At 54.5% G+C, this 15,709-nt stretch overlaps 2 protein-coding genes across 11 annotated transcripts; both read right to left on the bottom strand.

Moving 5' to 3' along the window:
• Nucleotides 1–781: 781 nt before the first annotated feature.
• ALDOA (aldolase, fructose-bisphosphate A) lies at nucleotides 782–6,644 on the bottom strand. Of its 8 annotated transcripts, none has more exons than XM_070568106.1 (10): nucleotides 5,085–5,324; nucleotides 3,666–3,819; nucleotides 3,342–3,468; nucleotides 3,045–3,256; nucleotides 2,514–2,568; nucleotides 2,224–2,384; nucleotides 1,829–1,912; nucleotides 1,535–1,709; nucleotides 1,176–1,375; nucleotides 782–1,086 (listed from the first exon to the last, which is right to left on the bottom strand). In XM_070568106.1, the coding sequence occupies exons 2-10, from the start codon at nucleotides 3,804–3,806 to the stop codon at nucleotides 991–993; spliced, it is 1,251 nt and encodes a 416-aa protein (XP_070424207.1). In that variant the 5' UTR covers nucleotides 3,807–3,819; nucleotides 5,085–5,324; the 3' UTR covers nucleotides 782–990. The 8 variants fall into 8 exon arrangements, with proteins under 8 accessions (XP_070424207.1, XP_070424206.1, XP_070424214.1 ...); XM_070568105.1 differs by lacking the exon at nucleotides 5,085–5,324 and adding an exon at nucleotides 4,794–4,931 and having other exon boundaries at nucleotides 3,666–3,727; XM_070568113.1 differs by lacking the exons at nucleotides 3,666–3,819; nucleotides 5,085–5,324 and adding an exon at nucleotides 6,558–6,644.
• A 549-nt stretch (nucleotides 6,645–7,193) lies between these two features.
• On the bottom strand, nucleotides 7,194–13,868 carry LOC103547180 (male-specific sperm protein Mst84Db). 3 transcript variants are annotated; one of them, XM_070568116.1, is made up of 5 exons: nucleotides 13,793–13,868; nucleotides 13,270–13,305; nucleotides 12,299–12,442; nucleotides 11,884–12,039; nucleotides 7,194–7,335 (listed from the first exon to the last, which is right to left on the bottom strand). In XM_070568116.1, exons 2-5 carry the CDS (start codon nucleotides 13,273–13,275, stop codon nucleotides 7,222–7,224), a joined length of 420 nt encoding a protein of 139 aa, XP_070424217.1. In that variant the 5' UTR covers nucleotides 13,276–13,305; nucleotides 13,793–13,868; the 3' UTR covers nucleotides 7,194–7,221. The 3 variants fall into 3 exon arrangements, with proteins under 3 accessions (XP_070424217.1, XP_008512469.1, XP_070424218.1); XM_008514247.2 differs by lacking the exon at nucleotides 13,793–13,868 and adding an exon at nucleotides 13,556–13,676; XM_070568117.1 differs by lacking the exons at nucleotides 12,299–12,442; nucleotides 13,793–13,868 and adding an exon at nucleotides 13,556–13,661.
• Between the last annotated feature and the right edge of the window lie 1,841 nt (nucleotides 13,869–15,709).

Genomic DNA, 15,709 nt, shown 5'->3' with positions numbered 1-15,709 from the left:
AGCCTGGGTGATTGCGGAAGGGTTCAAAGCATGGCATAGGGGTTTAAGTGCAGGGCCCATTCTGGCTTCATGGAGCGCAGCCGCTAGAGGTTCAGTTCTTAACCTGGAACCTGAGCTCTACACTTCTGTATGCCTGTCTATCTGTATTGTTGAGTGAGTGTGTTAGAGACAATTCCAGGTTCTTCAAGGGGTTCCACAAGCCCAAAGACTACGAAGCCAGTTCTAATCCCATCTCCTATTAAAATGGGAACACGGACAAGCTCAACAGTATAGATTAAGGAGATATGCATTCGTAATCTGTTTCCACCAAGAAACAGTGCAGTCTTAGGTAATGTAGCCTTAAGGATGAATTGAGAATAACAGCACCTCTCATACAGGACACTTATGTTGCCTGGCTCATAAACTCAGGAAATCTTGGCTTTTGTCAGTGGCTGTTTTTCTCACAGGGACCTTCTGCATCCATGAATTCTGGGTGTAAAAGTGAGGCTGAGCCTGCAACCTCGTAAGACTAGCAAGTCACACACACACACCCCAACTGTGAGCCTTATCGGATGCTGCTGGTAGAAAGGAGTGGAACACTTGGTGGTTGGAATAGAATTCCACAAGCTCTCCTCTTGAAGCCCTGGGCAAGTATAAAACAAAGCAGGAAGGTCCTATCCCGCCCCCTTCACCTTTTCCCTGCCCAAGAAGGAAGAACACAAAACAAGGGCTCTTTCTTCTGGGCTCTGCCACCTCCCCCAGCCCTGCCCTGCCCCGGACACCACAGAAATGAACAAGAGACTCCCCCTTAAATAGTTGTTTATTGGCAGTGGGCTCGAAAGGGTGATGGAGTTAGCATACACAGACAATACCACAGACCAATGTCACCAGGGAGGCAAGGAGAATGGGAAAGAACAGCCTAAAGCCCTGGATGAGGCCCCCTCTTCAAGAGTGAGAGTGGGAGGAGGCAGGGCCTGGAGTGTTGAGGGGGCAGCCTTAGAATACCTCCACTTAGTAGGCATGGTTAGAGATGAAGAGGGACTCGCTGGCTGCAGCCCCAGCGTGACCACTTGGGGTGTATTTTCCTTGGCAGGCGAGGCTGTTGGCCTAAGAGGGGAAAGAAGCCAGAGTAAGAAGGTCTCTTCTCAGAATTCCATCCACCCCAGCACCCTGCCCGCCTCCTGCCCCATCCTTACCAGGGCTCGCTTGACATATTCCTCCTGGGCAGCCTTCAGGTTCTCCTTCTTCCCACCCCAGGCCTTCAGGGCAGAGGCCTGCAGGGCTCGGCCATAGGAGAAGGTCAGGGCCCACGGCTTCAGCAGGGGGCACTTGTTGATGGCGTTGAGGTTGATGGATGCCTCCTCCTCACTCTGGCCTCCAGATAGGAAGGTGATCCCTGTACAACGGTGAAACAAGGAGAGGGAGTGTAGTCAGAGATCCAGGGGACTGGTAGGAGCCCCGAGAAGCTGACCTGGAAATCAGACCAAGTGAGCATAAGGATTGTGGGTACAGTTTATCTATCTCCTAGAGGTCAAGATAAGGGTGTGGGTCTCACCAGTGACAGCAGGGGGCACCGTGCGACGCAGTGCCGTGACAGTTGCCATGGCAATCTCCTCATGAGAATATTTGTGGGTGCAGGCGTGGCCTGGGGTTACCATATTGGGCTTCAGCAAGGTGCCTTCCAGGTAGATGTGGTGGTCACTCAGAGCCTTGTAAACAGCAGCCAGCACCTAGAGCATGGCAGGACCAAAGTGGGTGGGGTGGAGTTGGGGGAACAGGGGTCAACCCCAGGGACCCTGGCCCAGCTGCCTAGCCCACCACACACTGCCCAGGCAGCCAGACAACCTACCTTCTCGGTTACATACTGACAGCGCTTCAAGTCATGGTCCCCATCAGGGAGGATCTCAGGCTCCACGATGGGCACAATGCCATTCTGTGGGGTAAGAAACAGGGTAGCTGTGAGGCCTCCTAACCCAGAGCCCCACCTACAGCTCTCTACAGCCATCGGCCGAGATCTTATCTCCATGATGGAGACTCATGGCTGCACAGCCCTCAGCACACTGTAGGCGAGAGGTATCTCTCCAGATCCATCCACATAACACAATGTGTTATGCTTGCAAAGCCCTCGGCTTGCAAAGCCCTCGAGTGAGGGAGGGAGGTATCTTGGCAGATGGGAGGCAGGCTAGCTGACACTCTGGAACCAAATGACGTGGGAGGTGGCCTGTTGGGGTTCTGCAGGCCCACCTGCTGGCAGATGCTGGCATAACGGGCCAGAACATTGGCATTTTCCATGATGGCAAGGGATGAGGGAGTGTGCTCCCCAATCTTCAGCACACAGCGCCACTTGGCAAAGTCTGCTCCGTCCTTCTTGTACTGGGCACAGCGCTCAGACAGCCCATCCAGCCCTGGAGAGGGGACGGAGGAGTCAGAGCACGGCCGAGGAAGGGGCAGGTGGCTCCCATTCACCCTGGCCACCCAAGGGGTACTGACCCGGGTGGACTGGTTGGTAAGGCAGGGAGCCAAACAGTTCTCACCTTGCGTGGTTGTCTCGCCGTTTGTTCCTGCCAGGGGTACCACGCCCTTGTCTACCTGTTGGGGTGGGGGAACAACATAAGACAGGGAAAATGACCTCTACTCTAGTACCCTTTTCTCCTCTGTAGTCCCAGTCTGCCCCCAACTTTACTCAATCTCTCAAGTGGCATCTCATGATTTGCAAATGTTTTCACTTACAGCCTCTGATCCTATGACGCAGGATACACAGGGATGTTATCTGACAGAGAGTATGGGCTCCTACCATTTCCTAACTCTGTAAGCAAAACACTTCACTGCCTTGAGCTTCTGGTTTTTCATCTGTACAATGAGAGTAATACAAGGATCTACAAGGATTAAAAACGCCACGCACTTCCCGTAAGTTTCGAGCTTTTCTTATCCATGCTTCAGGGGTGATCTGTGACAGACTCCACTGAAGTCTCCGGGCTCCCAGTGTTCATCCCCTGGCCTATTACTCGGGGTTTCTTTCCCCCAGATCCATCTCAATCTCATATCCTGAGGCCCAGCCCCCTCACCTTGATGCCCACAACACCGCCCTTGGATTTGATAACTTGGGGGAAGGGACGCCCATCATCTGCTTTCTGGTAGAGCGTCTCATGGAAGAGGATGACACCCCCAATGCACGGATTCACGCGGTCGTCGGCAGTCAGCAGCAGCTGGCGGTAGAAGCGTCGGTTCTCCTCTGTGTTCTCAGTGCCAATGGATTGCAGCCGCTTGGCAATGCTCCCTGGAGGGGAGCCGCACATGAGAATAAGGGGATCAGCCTGTCACCCCCAACCTTGGGCCCTCCTCCCACTGTCTCCTGCCCGTACCAGTGGACTCATCTGCAGCCAGGATGCCCTTGCCCGGAGCCACGATGCGGTGAGCGATGTCAGATAGCTCCTTCTTCTGCTCCGGGGTCAGTGCTGGATATTGGTGAGGCATGGTGGCAGTGAGTTCCTGGGCAGAAGAGACAGGTGGGCGAGAACTGCTTAGCTGGGTCCTCCCATGGTCTCCCAACGAGCAGGGCCACTTGCCTGGAGGTCAGGGCAAAAGTTCCCTACCTCCCCTGCCCCACACCCGCAGGTCTTGGGGCACTTCCTGTCCCAAGCTCTCCCCTACGCCCAACTTCCCTATATTAGGCCTGCCTTCTGTACCTTTCCTAACTCTGTTTGTTGCTGGGTGTTGCCCAGCTGAGGGTGGGGTTGCGTACTGGCACCTGGGGTAAAGGAATAGGCCAGAGCCATGGACAGGCTGGTCATGTAGAAGCTGGACCCTTCTGGCTTGCGCTTTGCCATGGGGTTACCTTGCCTAGAAGCAAAACCGAACTGGAATATTTTAGAATTTAGAGGGGCTGGCCCGGTGGCACACCGGTTAAGTTCGCACGTTGCGCTTCTTGGCGGCCCGGGGTTCGCCGGTTCAGATTCCGGGTGCGGACATGGCACCGCTTGGCACACCATGCTGTGGTAGGTGTCCCACATATAAAGTAGAGGAAGATGGGCACGGATGTTAGCTCAGGGCCAGGCTTCCTCAGCAAAAAAGAGGAGGACTACCAGTAGTTAGCTCAGGGCTAATCTTCCTCAAAAGAAAAAAAAGTAGAATTTAGAGGTTGTGCATAAGGCATAGGGCCCAACCCTCTCATCTGAAAGGACCCAGAGAAGGGGAAGGTCTGTGCTTCAAGCCACACAGAAACCTCAGGGCCAGATCTGAGATTAGAACCCGGATCTTCTGACTGCCATAGGGCTGTTCCTTCCAATCCACCCAAGATCCCAGGGCTGGGCCAAGCTCCCACGCCTCAAGGACATCCCAAGGTCAGCCCCCCCGCCCCCGGAGGGATATGGGGAGGGTGTTAAGGGTGTTAGGAGAAATGTAGGAGGGTAATCAGAAGCCCAGGAAAGGGTAGCAGAGGAAGCCCAGCCGAGGTGGAGGAAAGGGGTGAGGTTTGCAGTTCTCACAGCTCATACTGACTAAGAGAATGGAGGAGAGGCAAGCGCCCCACCCCTTCCCCTGAAAAATGCTCCCGTCTGTTCGTTCGGCTGCAGCTGTTCCAGGCTCAGAATCAAGGTCACCCGATAAGGAAAGACACGGAAAGTGTTAATGGGGCATCATGCGCCGCCAAGGGGTTTCCCCTCCTCTCCATGGGTGCCTGTCTCCCAGGGCAGGGACCAACCACCCGCTTTCGGGAACTCTGAGGCAGTCTATGAGCTGGCCCCCCACCCATCGCTGCCTCTTAGGATCCCTTCAGAGGCAAAGGGTCCATAATCTTTTGCACCCGGTGTCCTTACAAGAAAAGGGGAGAGGGAACGGCTCTTCATTTCGTCCTGCTTCCTCCCCCGCCATGACTCAGCGTGCCAAGCCGTGGCTGCACTGCACCACAAACGGAGGACGCTCAAGCTGGAGAGGGCTGGGGCGTCTGGGTTGGGGGCGTCTGGGTTGGGAGCACGCGTGTGTGAGTGGCGGTGGTGCGGGAGATGCTGGGACCGGGTGAGGGGCTCCGCGCCGAAGCCCGACCCGCCACTGCCCCCAGGATCCTTCTCCACGGTCCCTGACCGTCGCACGTGGCGAGGGGCGCTCACCTGGCACAGGAGAGGGGCGGGTTTGCGGGGTGGAGCGGTGGAGGCCGGCGGACTGGCGAGCGGAGTGAGGGAGCGAACACGGCAGTCGTCACCAGCACCCTGCGTCTGCGGCGCGTTCCAAGAGGAACGCTGCCTATTGAGCTCCCGAGGGGGCGGCGCACGGGGCGGGCAGTGGAGAGGAGGTGCCGGGCCTTATAGAAGCACCGCTCCACCCTCGGTGGGTTTTTTTTCCTTTGTAGGGAGTCGGGGGCCCCGGCGTCCAATTGCAGGCGAGGAACCGTGCAAGAGGCGGTCTCCGAAAGGCGAAGGCTGGAGGCGGCGCTTGGGCGGAGACAGAGCAGCGAGAACACGATCCCTCCCCCGTCCCCTTCGGACGTGACTCGGCCCACATCTCGCGGGTCGCCTGGGCCCTCCCCTCCCTCTCCTTTTCCCCCCTGCCTGGCGCGCTGTGGGGCGCCGTGACTCAGCCGGGTTCTGGCACCGAAGGGGGTGGGGGTAGGGGAAAAGCGAGTGAAAGAGCCCGAGAAGACGGAGGTTCAGCTTGCCCTCCCAGGCCCGGCCCAGCAGCCCGCGGCAGCCCCAGCTTCCGGCCTGCGCTGATGCAGAGCGTGTCACTTTGTAACAGAACCCGGAGGTCAGGCGTCTGCCGGCCTTGTCCGCAGGCTGGACTTGCGGGCGCTGGGGCGCGGGGCTGACCCCTCTCTCTGTCACTAGCCCAGGCGGAAGAGAAGGAGAAGGAGCACAGGGAGCGCAAGGAGGCGGCTGGGGTTGGCGGAGGGCGGGAGCGCGGCGGCAGCGGTGTCTGGCGAGCGCCCCCGCCCCATCCGCGCCCCTTCGGTGCCGGGCTGGCTCCCGCGGCTTGGAGGGCCAACCTTGAGCGCGCGCACGCCTTCTCCGCCCGCAGCCGGGGCGAACCGGCCTGAAGCCCCGGCCGCCACGCACAGCCAGATGACGTGGAAATTGGCCGGTCACCGTTCCCCTCAAGCAAGTCTCGGGGATGCGGGGCTGGAGTCCCTGCGAAACGTTTCCCTTGGACTGACCTTCCTCTCCAAAATAAAATCCGTCCCTGAGCTGGTCAGCCTCCCAGATACTTTCCGAGGCGCCCATCTTACCGGCCAGGTCCCCTCTCCTAATCTGGATCCCTTCAGCCCACCCTCACCCCCACTCCGTCCTGCTGGCGCCCACCTACGAGGAGGCTGAAGAAGCGGGCAGAGCCTGGTCAGCAGCGAGTGAGCCCGTGCCTACCTGGGCTGGGTTATAAGGCAGCTCCAGCCCTCCCCCAAGCCAGTGTCCCCGACATTCTCCAGTGACCCCTGCCCTTTCCTAGCCACAGATCCCCTGGTAGGGACCTATATTTAGGGAAACCTGAAGCCCCTGACATTCACGCCAGCGTGGAGCCTAAATTGAGGGAAGGGGGAGGAAGCTGTGGGCCTGCCCTATTGGGGGAGGGGGGAGGGCGCCCTGCCCACTTACCGGTACTTCAGAAGAAATTTCTTCTCTTGAAATTCAGACTGAGGCCCTCAAAAGGTTGTCAAGAGAAATCAATCTTTGGATAGATATCTGTGGGGAGGGAAGGAACAGTACCAGGACTTAGATGGTTTGGGGTTCCCTGCTTCCTCCTCTGGTACCCCCTCCCCTGACTCTGGGCCTTGACAAGTGGCCCTTGTGATTCTCTTGAGCTGGTTTCTTTAGATGGAGAGCAGATGCACAGACTACACTCACATCTCAAAATAACCAAGATCCATGGACGGGGTGTGGCTGAGAGACCCCTACATCTGATACTCAAGGCCCAAGCTCCTCCCATAATGCTGTCTGTGGTGAGCAGCGTCCCCTGCCCTCAACTTTAAATATAACAGCTTACTAGGGGAGGAGGAGAGGAGGGCAGGAGCACCTGCCAGAGCTCTAGCCCCTCTCTCTTCTGGCCCTCCAAAGGGGTTGCAGTCCAGCTAGCCAAGGGCTCTCTGAGTCCTGCTCTGCAGGGAGCCAGTCTCTCCACGGCTGGTTCCCAGGCTGGTGAGCTGGACAGGTCATTTGTGGTTCCAGTGGCCTGGAGAAAACTGTCCTGAGGCCTCTCAGGAAAGAGGTCATGCGGGCCCTGGGGGCTGGCCTCTCCCCAAAGGGCAAGGACTCTGGGTCCTCATCGGAGCTTGATCTCAAAGCAGAGACAGTTGAGGCTCTGGCAGTCAGGAAGTTGGCACGCACAGGCACAGTCGCAGAGTGGACAGCAGCGAGGACAGCAAGGGGCCCAACCCTGAGGGAGAGGAGAAAGGGGTGAGGGAAGTGGACAGGAGGAAGGTGGACCAGAGCCTAACGCTGTTTCCCTCTTAGGGGAGAAGGGAACAGGGAGGCCTGGAAAGTCCCATTTGCTCAGTGGAACAGAGGGTACCATCCACCATTCTTGGGAACAAATCAATTCCCTGTGTTGTTGAGAAATCAGCAAGGAGGCAACATTCCAAACAACTAAGTTCAGGAGCTGGAAGAAATTATTCAGGGGGTTCGCTCTTTCTCCATTTTATAGGCGAAGAGTCTGAGAACCAGAGATCAACTGGCCCCGGTCTCACTCTAGGTCCCAATGTTTGGCTCAAAGATGCTTCTACTATATCCTCGTGGCCTCGTGCAATTGAAAGTCAGTAAACAGGGAAAGCATGGACACATTTTCTGTCCATGATGAAAACAACTTGCTGGTTTTGTGGATTTCTTCCTTGGCATGAGCACCTACTCTATGCAAGGCACAAACTGCATTCATGAATGATTTAAAAAAATCTTTCTGGGGCCAGCCCCGTGGCTGAGTGGTTGAGTTCGCACATTCTGCTTTGGTGGACCAGGGTTTCGCCGGTTCAGATCCAGGGCGCAGATGTGGCACCGCTCATCAGGCCATGCTGAGGCGGCGTCCCACACAGCAGAACCAGAAGGACTTACAACTAGAATATACAACTATGTACTGGGGGGCTTTGGGGAGAAGAAAACAAAGACTGACAACGGATGTTAGCTCAGGGCCAATCTTTAAAAAAAAAAAAAAACTTTCTCATTTTCTTTGAAAATGGCAATTTGCATATTTTTAAAAAGAGTTACATCTCTTTTATTTATCAGAACCTTGAGTAGAGGGGCCACTTTACAAAAGAGGAAATGGAGGGTCAGAGAGGGGAGTGATACCCAAAGGATCACAACTAGGGAACGTGCTGGGACGGCCCGGGCCTGCCTGCTTCCAGTCCTGAGAGCCCCTCAACCCTACTGCCTCCCAGGCCGGGAATATCAGCTTCTTTCTGGGTCTGCTAGGGGAGGGGCATCATCTCACATCTCCGCTGAGCTAGCACGAGGATTCATGCTCAGCAATGAATGCTGAATGAATGGATGAAACGAAACATATCATTTTTCCCTCTTTAGGCAAAAAAGAAAAAAAGAAAGACTTCTCAGCTCTCAGGGGAAACAGTCTGCCTCTTGGGAAATAGGAACAGCATGTCCTTAGAGACAGGACTGGAGAACCAGCCCACTCCAGCTCACCCCTCTCCTGCCCTGGGACGGGAAGGATCTGCCACTGCTTCAGGCATGGACTGGAGTCAGGCCAAGTGGCAGGGTTGGGGCACACCCAGGATGTGTGACAGAAGATTGGCTCCTTGAGGCCTGAGGCAGAGCTAGTGACAGTCACAGTTGCACAGCTCACTCAGACACCGGGCCAAGCCAGGAATAGGGGAATGACCTTTTGAACAGCTGAGGTTTCGGGGTGCAGTGTCAGATGACTGGTGAGATCAGATATGACTAGGGGCTCCACTGAGCGGAGGGGACCTGCCATCCACTGGGCTGGTGTTACTGCCAACAGAATTCTCTCTCAAGGAGGAGGCTGGAAGTGTCATGGTGGAAGAGAGAGCGAAGTCGTTTCCTTGTGTTTGATGAGGGTCTGGTTCGGGGCATCTCTGGGGATGAAGTTGGCTCTGTGGGTTTTTGGAGGACCACACTGTCATTGTGTGTGCAGAACTGGGGACTGAGAGAGGCTCTGCTGCTGTCACCTCAGAGAAGAGAGTATTAAAAGCATTTCTTGGCTCTGGCCACTGGAAGGGTTTAGACCTGGTCGTTAATAACTGTCTAATGGATTTTTCATCTCTCACAAGCAGCCATGTGGCTTCTGGAAGGAATCTGCTGTTTAAGTACCTTAAACAAGGACTCCATGTGACTGTTAACCCTTGTGTTTCTCTAGGCTCTGCAGTTTTTCACTCTGATTTCTTTCACTTTGATTTTGAAGGCCAGCCATCTTTACTGGTTAGAGCTTAGGCCCCAGTTTGAATCTACTTCATGCCCAGGTTTGGGTAATTCATGTTTTGAGCCTCAGTTTTCTCATCTCTGAAACAAATATAACACTTACTTCATAGAGTCATTGTGGGGAATCAGTGGAAAGAACTAAGTGCAGTGAGGCCTGGTGCATAGGGAAAGCGCTAGGGAGCGCTAGGGAAAAGGGGCTCTTCTTCTTGTCATGGCTCTCTTGCCCCTCAGCAGTAGTTCTTAACACTGGTGTGGATCAGAGTCACATGAGAACTTGTTAAAATTCGCAAATTCCAATCCCATCCCAGACTAACTGAGCATGGGGCCTGGACGCCTGGCTCTCTGTTTAAGCCTCAGACCCACTTCTGGTCACACACAGGGCTGAGAAGCGACCACTGCACTGTATCACATCATTTCTCATGCTCTGCTAGAAGTGCCTGCTTATTTCTCTCCATTCTTCTCCAGAATGCGAGCCCTGTGAGGGCTGAGACTGTGTCTGTCTCGTTTCCACTGAGCTCCCGGGGCCCAGCAAGCGCCCCAACGACGACTCCATAAATCTTTGGTAAGTGAGTAAACAAGCGGGTGAGTAACTAGATCCTCACAACATCTCTGTGAAAGAAGCAGAGCAGGCAGGTTTCCCCCCAGAAAGAGGAAGAGAAACCTGGGTTTGTGTCCCGGCCCAGGCCTCAGGCAAGTCATTCAAGCATCTGTAAGCTTCAGTTTCTACAGCTGTAAAGTAGACACGAGCTTTGTAACATCAGTGGTTGTTACTGTAACTTAGGGAAACTGTATAACAGAGACACTTTAATGTACTTTGTGGAAAGACAGTTCAAGGACAGTATGACTCTGGGCTACCCTCTGCCATTCTAGAACCCTTCTTGGCTCTGGTGGAAGCCAGGCAGAATCAGGCCCTGAGGACTCCAGGTTTGGGATTCCCTGCAGCCCTGGAGAGGAAGGTGGGAGGAGCCCACCTTCTGTGCTGGCAGAGCACCTCACTTCATCCTCACTCTCAGGGAGGAGGACAGGTCCCTGACTAGCCCCTTGCTGCCGACAGAAGAGAAGGGGGCGTTGTCCCCATGACAGGGAGCCAGAAATAATTTTGTAATTCAGCATTTCCTACAAAATAGGAGTTTTAGGACCCATTGTCTTCTTTTTCCCCTTTGTCCCCTTAGCCCCAGGCCTGGGACCCCTCTCCTGGCTACCTCTGGGAAACCAAAAGCAGATTATTTGAAAGAGGAGCGCTCTTTGCCCTATAATTTATTTTGAAACTCAAAACATCTCCCAGGGATTTACATCAACTACAGTCGTCCCAAGCTATGAATTTGCTTGGTCTTTTATCCTCACTCTTCCCTCCGGGGAAGGGCGCCACTTGAAGGGCAGGAGCTTTGCTGTCTAAATCCTGAGCCCAAAATAAACACTGCCCAGGAAGGTGGTCAATTACCTGTAACATCTTTAAACCCACAAATGCCAAAATGGCCTGTCCTCTGCAAGCCAGGCTTCTCCCTGAAGATTCCGTTTCAACATACTATGGAGCAATTTGCTACGAAAACTCTGCTGTGTAACATTGGAGAAGTGACTAAACTTCCCTGAGCCAATTTATTCCCCTGCAAAAGGAGGATAAAAATCCTTACCTATCTACATGGACAGCCAGGGACAGGGGACCAAGATGTGATGCCAAGTAAAAAGGGCAAGTGGCAGATGGGATGAAATAATGTATGTAATAGAACCCCATTTTTACCCAGTAATAGTACGATACAGCAGTGATGGTACTGTATTAGTATGCGAGGGACACACATAATACGTAGCAACCTTGGTCCGAGAGCTGGTTTTTAAAGTGAAGTGTACTTTCTATGTATTTCTACGTGCATACTTTGTAATCAATGCTTTTGTAATCAGGAAAAAAATCCATATATAGGTTTTTAAAAATACCCAGCTCTCAGGGTTGTTGAAAAAAATAATAATGTCAGGGGCCGGCCCCGTGGCAGAGCAGCTAAGTTCGTACGCTCCGCTTTGGCGGCCCAGTGTTTCACTGGTTCGGATCCCAGGCGCGGACATGGCACCGCTCATCAGGCCACACTGAGGCGGCGTCCCACATGCCACAACTAGAAGGACCCACAACTAAAATATACAACTATGTACTGGGGGCTTTGGAGAGAAAAGGGAAGAATAAAATATTAAATAATAATAATAATAATAATGTCAATAAAGTGGCAGAGTCTCTGGAACACAGCAAACATCAACGAGCAGAAGGGGCTCTGTCTTTTTTCTTAACTACTATTTTCAAAATTGATTATGTGCCCTACATGTTACACACCTACTTTCTCCAGCTGTCAACCTATTTTCTTTTCTCCAAGTAGCTTTTATCACCAGAAAGTATCTGATATGTTGTTTCTGCTGTTTTTGGCTGACTCCACCTGACCCTGTATGTGGAACTGTGCCTGGCCTAGAGTAGGTACTCAGTAATAAAATTGTTGAACAAAAAAATGCATGCACCGATGGGCCTAGATCAGGGCTCAGGGGGTCAGGGGAGAGGGTGGGAACTCACAGCTTCGGTGGGCTGGAGGCAGCAGGCATCCAGGCAGTGGGCTGGGCCAGGCAGAGGGAAGTCACAGGCTTCTGCACAGGTCCAGCAACAGTCTTGGGGCCCAGAGACACCTTGCTTCCTGCAGGGGGAGCTGCAGGCTGTGCAGCAGCCCTGGGCCTAGGAGACGGCAGGGCTCAAGATCCGGGAGAGGCAGCAGGGAGGGACAGCCAAGACTCGGTTTTTGGGAGAGAGGCAGGAGAAGGTTCAGCTAGGGACAAGAGAGGAGGGACTTCCTGGTCCCACAAAAGGGACAGATGTGGGGACTAAATGGCAAAGGAGCCCCAGGGTAAGAGCCTGCAGATGAGGGGCAGATTGACTGGGTTCCTCTTTCCTAGAGCCCACCCTTCAGCCACCCCACCACCACCAGGCCCCTCACCAGCAGGCAGTGCCTAGTCAGCAGCACTAGGCCCAGCAGCGACAAATAGATGCCCACAGCGATGAAGACGATGGCAGGGATGGGGAGCAGCAGGGGAGGAGTGCTGACAGGAGCCGGGGTTGGATTCCAGGGGCTAGAGGAGGCCTGGATGAGCACAGGAGGAAGGGGTGACAAGGACCCGGTGGGGAGGGACTGCAGGAACACAGAAATACCAGGAGGGACACGGAGGTGGCTAGGAAAAGGGGAGGAACAGCCACCACATGGTGGGGAGAGATTCCTGGGACTACACTACCTTGTCCTCCAAACCTGCCTTTTTCCCTGTCATCTCCATTGCAGCACCATCAAGGACCTGTTGGTCATTCTAAACTCTTCCCACACTTTTTGATCTTCCTTTCAGAACGCCTCTCTGACCGGGTCTATTGTCTCTAATTCCACTGCCACTACTTTACCATCTTCAGTCCATATTACTGGCCTCTATCTTCCAACCTGCAATTTTGCCCCCTTCCACGCCATTTGTCCTTGTGTATCCCTCCCTTCCTTACAATCCATCAATGGCTCTCCCAACTCAGTCCCAACTTATCTCAGTGACAAAGGCCCCACACTAGCCCCGACTACCTCTCTCCCCCTCCCTCTCTCCACTCTAGCCATAGTGAAGTCCCGGCAGTTCCCCAACTACCCTATCCTCTACCTCACCCCCAGGTCTCCGCCCGTGCTGCTCCCTCTGCCTGGAATGCCTTTTCCCCTTGATTACTTGGCACACTCCTCATCTTGCCAGGAAAGGCGGGAATGTGCCCTCCCGTGGGAAGTCCATCTTGGCACTGTCTGCCAGCTCTTGTCCTGAGCTGGAAGGGTCTGTGTTGGGTAAAGAGCCCCCTCTCCAGTCTGGGCTCGGCTCGAAGGCAGGCACACTCAGGGTGAGTTTAGGGCGCTGAAGGGGCGGCTCCTGAGAGCGGTAGGGGCCTGGGACTCACGTCCATGGGGCAGGACAGCGCAGGTCAGTTCAGGAGCTGCAGAGGAGAGAACGTCCTGCACCTCAGAGGCTGGGAGGGGCCATTGCACTGCGCTGCCCACCCTTCTCCTATTTCCCGTCTGGGGAAACCGAGGCCCAAAGATGGCCCCTGGTCGGGAAAGTGCGGGTCGGGGGTCGGGAGATTCCGGGCGACGCCTCCCTCGCACGCGCCAGCCCGACCCAGGCCACGCCCCGCCGCTGTCCCTACACTCTAGGCTCCCTCCGGCGACCCAGCCCCATCACCTCACCCTCGAGGCCGTGGGCGGTTCACGGATTCTGCGCCGAGCTGGGTCCGCTCGGCCGCGGAGGCTGCTCCAACCAGAAACCTCCCTCTGCTTCTCACTGTTGCCATGGGGATCAGAGCGCGGCTCCTACGGCGGCCGCCGAGACCCATACCTCCTTCTCCTCGCCTCGCTTCCCTTGCCGGATCCCCCGGGGCCGCTAGCTCTTATACGTCGCGGTCTGCCGGACTTTCCCTCACTTACTGAACGGAAATGGCGAATTAATTCCCGCCGCCACCGCCTGAGTCGGATCCTCATCCTATGCTGGGTCCTGCGGTGCTACAAAGGGAAGACTCAACTCCCGGGCTACACCACCAACTTGCTGTGTGACTTCGGCCAAATCACTGAGCCTCGCTGAGTCCATTTCCTCATCTGTAAAACGGAGAAGTGGCTGCCTCACAAGGATAGTGTAAAAATCAAAGCTACTTGTTAATTGTACGGAATTATCCTCAATATTTTTTCAACCCAACCCCACTCATTTTTATTGACAGTGCCCTAATTTAGGACTTCATCATCTGGTCTCTTCATCCTTCACATCACTGTCAAAGCGATTTCCTCCCACCCACATCAGATCTTGTTCCTCTTATAATTTTTAAACCCCCAAAGGCTCCCCACTGACTCCAGGATAAAGCCCAAATGCCTCAGCCGACTGTCAACACAATCGGCCCCCGGCTCACGTATCTTCCATTTATTCATTCACAAAATGTCCCACTGGGTGCCAAGCACTGCTCTAGGCTCTGGGTCTTTAGCAGAGAATAAGGCAGACAAATTTCCTGCTTAAATTCCCCTGGGGGAGGGGGATTAGATAATATGTAAACAAACAACATTGTTTTGTGCCCCATCAGCTCTTTCAAGTTTCCCCCGTAGGGTCTGTTCCAGGTTCTTGAACCAGTGCACACAGTTTCACAGCTCCACACCTTTGCAGATGCTGTACCCTCTTCTCAGAACACCCTTCCCATTTCCTCCCTGATGAACTCCTTCCTCATCCTTCAAGCTTCTGCTCAATTTTGCGTCAGGGAGGTCTTCCTGCCAACCTCAAACACTGGTGGCTGTTTGGGGCTGTTCTAGCACTTATCACAAGGTATTTGAGTTCTCTGCTTTGGTGCCTGGCTCCCCAATTAGACTGGGAGTGCCTGGGTCTGATTCATCTCCATGTCCCAAGCCCTAGCAGTTGGCCTGGCCTTGGGGGCCTCCAGTGAGAACTCACTGATTATATGAATGAGTCAAATCCAACTCTCTCCACCAATGAAGTCTTGTTCTCCAGATGCTCTGGTTCTCTTGGCTGTCAGGCAACTTTCCTTTTTCTCCCCAAAGCCCCCCGGAACATAGTTGTGTATTCTTCGTTGTGGGTTCTTCTAGTTGTGGCATGTGGGATGCTGCCTCAGCGTGGTCTGATGAGCAGTGCCATATCCGCGCCCAGGATTCGAACTAACGAAACACTGGGCCGCCTGCAGCGGGCGCGAACTTAACCACTCGGCCACGGGGCCACACCTCCCTCTTCCATTCTAGACCTTTTTGGGTCTACACACACACTTGCACACTCATGTAAGCACACATCCCCTGCAGAGGCGACAGACTTCATACACGATTGCTGCATCCTGGCACGTTCCCCTGAAAGCAGTGTCACCCTGTACCTACTTTTGTCCATGTTCTCCACCCCAGTGTTCCTCGCTACAGCTGCCGCCCCTGGGGATTTCCTGTACCATGAGGCAACCAGAGAAATTGCCAGAGTCTGTGTCCCTGGTTCTCAAATCCCCTCTCTGACCTTCAGCCACACTGAGAGGGTTCCAGCCACCTCCTCTGCCACCCCCAACCCTCTCAGAGGGGACTTCAAGCCCAGAAAACAGGAGTCTAGCTGTCCCCAATGTCACCATTGTTGATTCTAAGGCAGGGTCAGACTGTCTTCTTGGGGGGTGTCTTCTTATCTATCCCTAGCTTCCCTGCAGAATCCTGAGGGCAAAGATGAGGCCAGTTCCCGCCTCAGCACCAGGAAAGGCCTCAGGTGACACATACTCCCTCCCTCTCCTCAGCTCCTGCCAACAGAGAGACGTCAGCCTTGGCAAGGCCTCTGGCCACGTCCGTGACCTGCAGTGGTCACTCTCACTGCTGCTGGTGTTCTGT

Source organism: Equus przewalskii, chromosome 12, assembly GCF_037783145.1.
Source record: "Equus przewalskii isolate Varuska chromosome 12, EquPr2, whole genome shotgun sequence".
NCBI classification, from domain to species: Eukaryota; Metazoa; Chordata; class Mammalia; order Perissodactyla; family Equidae; genus Equus; species Equus przewalskii.
Note: the sequence above shows the minus strand (reverse complement) of the source record. Positions and strands in the feature narration are given on the sequence as shown.

Coding starts and splice junctions, on each gene's coding strand:
- ALDOA (XM_070568106.1), bottom strand. CDS start 3,806: ATGGCAAAGCGCAAGCCAGAAGGGTCCAGCTTCTACATGACCAGCCTG. Junction 3,257..3,341: donor GGCTGCAGATGAGTCCACTG/GTACGGGCAGGA, acceptor GCTCCCCTCCAG/GGAGCATTGCCAAGCGGCTG. Junction 2,569..3,044: donor GCGGTGTTGTGGGCATCAAG/GTGAGGGGGCTG, acceptor CCACCCCAACAG/GTAGACAAGGGCGTGGTACC.
- LOC103547180 (XM_070568116.1), bottom strand. Junction 12,040..12,298: donor TGACTAGGCACTGCCTGCTG/GTGAGGGGCCTG, acceptor GCCGTCTCCTAG/GCCCAGGGCTGCTGCACAGC. Junction 7,336..11,883: donor GCCTCCAGCCCACCGAAGCT/GTGAGTTCCCAC, acceptor CCTCTCCCTCAG/GGTTGGGCCCCTTGCTGTCC.